The sequence below is a fragment of the Arachis duranensis genome, chromosome 2 (genome assembly GCF_000817695.3).
Source record: "Arachis duranensis cultivar V14167 chromosome 2, aradu.V14167.gnm2.J7QH, whole genome shotgun sequence".
In the NCBI taxonomy this organism is placed as follows: domain Eukaryota; kingdom Viridiplantae; phylum Streptophyta; class Magnoliopsida; order Fabales; family Fabaceae; genus Arachis; species Arachis duranensis.
In genome coordinates this window covers 62048739-62050579 of record NC_029773.3, presented here as the reverse complement: position 1 = coordinate 62050579, position 1841 = coordinate 62048739, and the positions used below count along the sequence as shown (strand labels likewise).

The 1841-nt window shown below is 33.5% G+C and overlaps 1 protein-coding gene across 1 annotated transcript; it reads right to left on the bottom strand.

The window, feature by feature from the left end:
- Positions 1-564: 564 nt before the first annotated feature.
- LOC107474622 (uncharacterized) lies at positions 565-1815 on the bottom strand. The gene is made up of 3 exons (XM_021136435.1): positions 864-1815; positions 725-780; positions 565-576 (listed from the first exon to the last, which is right to left on the bottom strand). Exons 1-3 carry the CDS (start codon positions 1813-1815, stop codon positions 565-567), a joined length of 1020 nt encoding a protein of 339 aa, XP_020992094.1.
- Positions 1816-1841: the final 26 nt, after the last annotated feature.

The following is a 1841-nucleotide window of genomic DNA, read 5'->3' as shown; positions in this document are numbered from 1 at the left end:
AAAAAAAAAAAAAAGCTGACGCCGAAACCAAAGAGGAGCACATGCACCCTTGCTGAGGATAAGCCACACTGGAGAAGAACGTACAACTTTGATGTATATGGCCCTGAAAGCGGATACCTATCCGATTGGAGATGAAACCACACGTATGATAAAAAAAAATTGGCCTTTTCATATCAAACAAGATAATTATATTTAAAAAATGGCTTTAAAAAAAAGAAAGCAAAATAAAATACAAAAATACAAATCATCAAATTCATAAACTAAAGAAGAAAGTACCTTTTAAATAAGAACTACAATTAGCTAGTCATAGAGAATCGCATATTTATATACACCGTTTGATTATATTATATAGAAACCAAAGGTTAATATAAAAGAAGAACACTGATAGACTTTAATAAATGCATAACAATTTAATGCATAATTAAGCACTTAAAATCTCAATAGTTTAATACAAAATATTTTCTGATACAAAGAATTTGCATCAAATTTAAGACTGAAAAAATATTAAAATCATGCAAAATTATTCTACACTAAAATAAAATATTTAAAATATGAGAAATCAAATTAGAATTTGACCTAAATATTAGAACCAAAATAACAATAAAAAATAGAAAACAGAACACACCAAAAACAATTCTAACAAAAGATATAATATGGATAAAAAACAAGAAACTATAAATTACAGAGACAAGATTAAAAGATATAACAACAAACAACATTATACCTTATCAAAAACTTCCTTAAATACAACGTTTTCAGTCCTACCAGCATCATCTAATCCTTCATCACAAAGTAAAATCTTAAGACCATTTCAACTACATAAAGTTGACCATGAGAAAACACAGGACGACGCAAGAACAAACCGACCATTGATAACGTCTGACCCTGGCTCTTGTTGATTGTCATCGCAAAGGACAGAGAAACCGAAAATTGACGACGTTGGAATTTAAACGGTATAACCGTATCACTAGGAATCATACTCATTCTGGTGATAAAAACTTTGTCCCCAACATTGCTACCAGAAACAATATCTGCACCAATGACATTTGTCCCTAGATCTCGCACGACAAGTCGAGTCCCATTACACAAACCACCAGCCGGATCAATATTCCTCAACAAAATAATAGGAACACCTATTTTCAACTTTAACAAATGATTAGGTAGACCAGAACACCTAATCTGATTCAAGAATTCAACAGTTATCCAATCAACATCAACATCAGAATAGGCATCACTACCACATATCGAATCAGCACTGAGATAATTTTTCTCCTCACCGGGCAACAAATCAACTATATAATTGTTTATCTCTTCAACATTGTCGACAGTCGGAGCGAGTATTGCCCTATCTTGGAAGAAACTTGGATCACGAAAATTCTGAACCAAATTCGGGTATATTGTATTTACAATATCTTCCACTGGATTTTCCAAGACAGGAATGATTAGATCAGAAGGAATATCAACAAAAAGTTTCTCGTTGACCACTGTTCCACAATGACCTTCCCCGATTTGAAGTATCCAATCTGAAAACAACCTTAACTCCTGAGCAGTTGATTGTTCAAACCTGATTCCTAACCTCATATTTTTTGTTAGTCGCAAAACTTCACAATATTTCCAAAGAACAGAAGAATTTATGGAAGCCATAACAATCTCAGCACGCGAACCTTTTGGAATAACTGGCAAGACCTGCCTAAAATCACCACCAAGAACGACCACCTTCCTACCAAAAGGTAAATTTTTATTCCTATCAGAGACCGAACCCATTATATCACGCAACGTCCTATCGAGCGCTTCAAATGCTAATTTGTTAGTCATGGGTGCCTCATCCCAAATAATCAAAT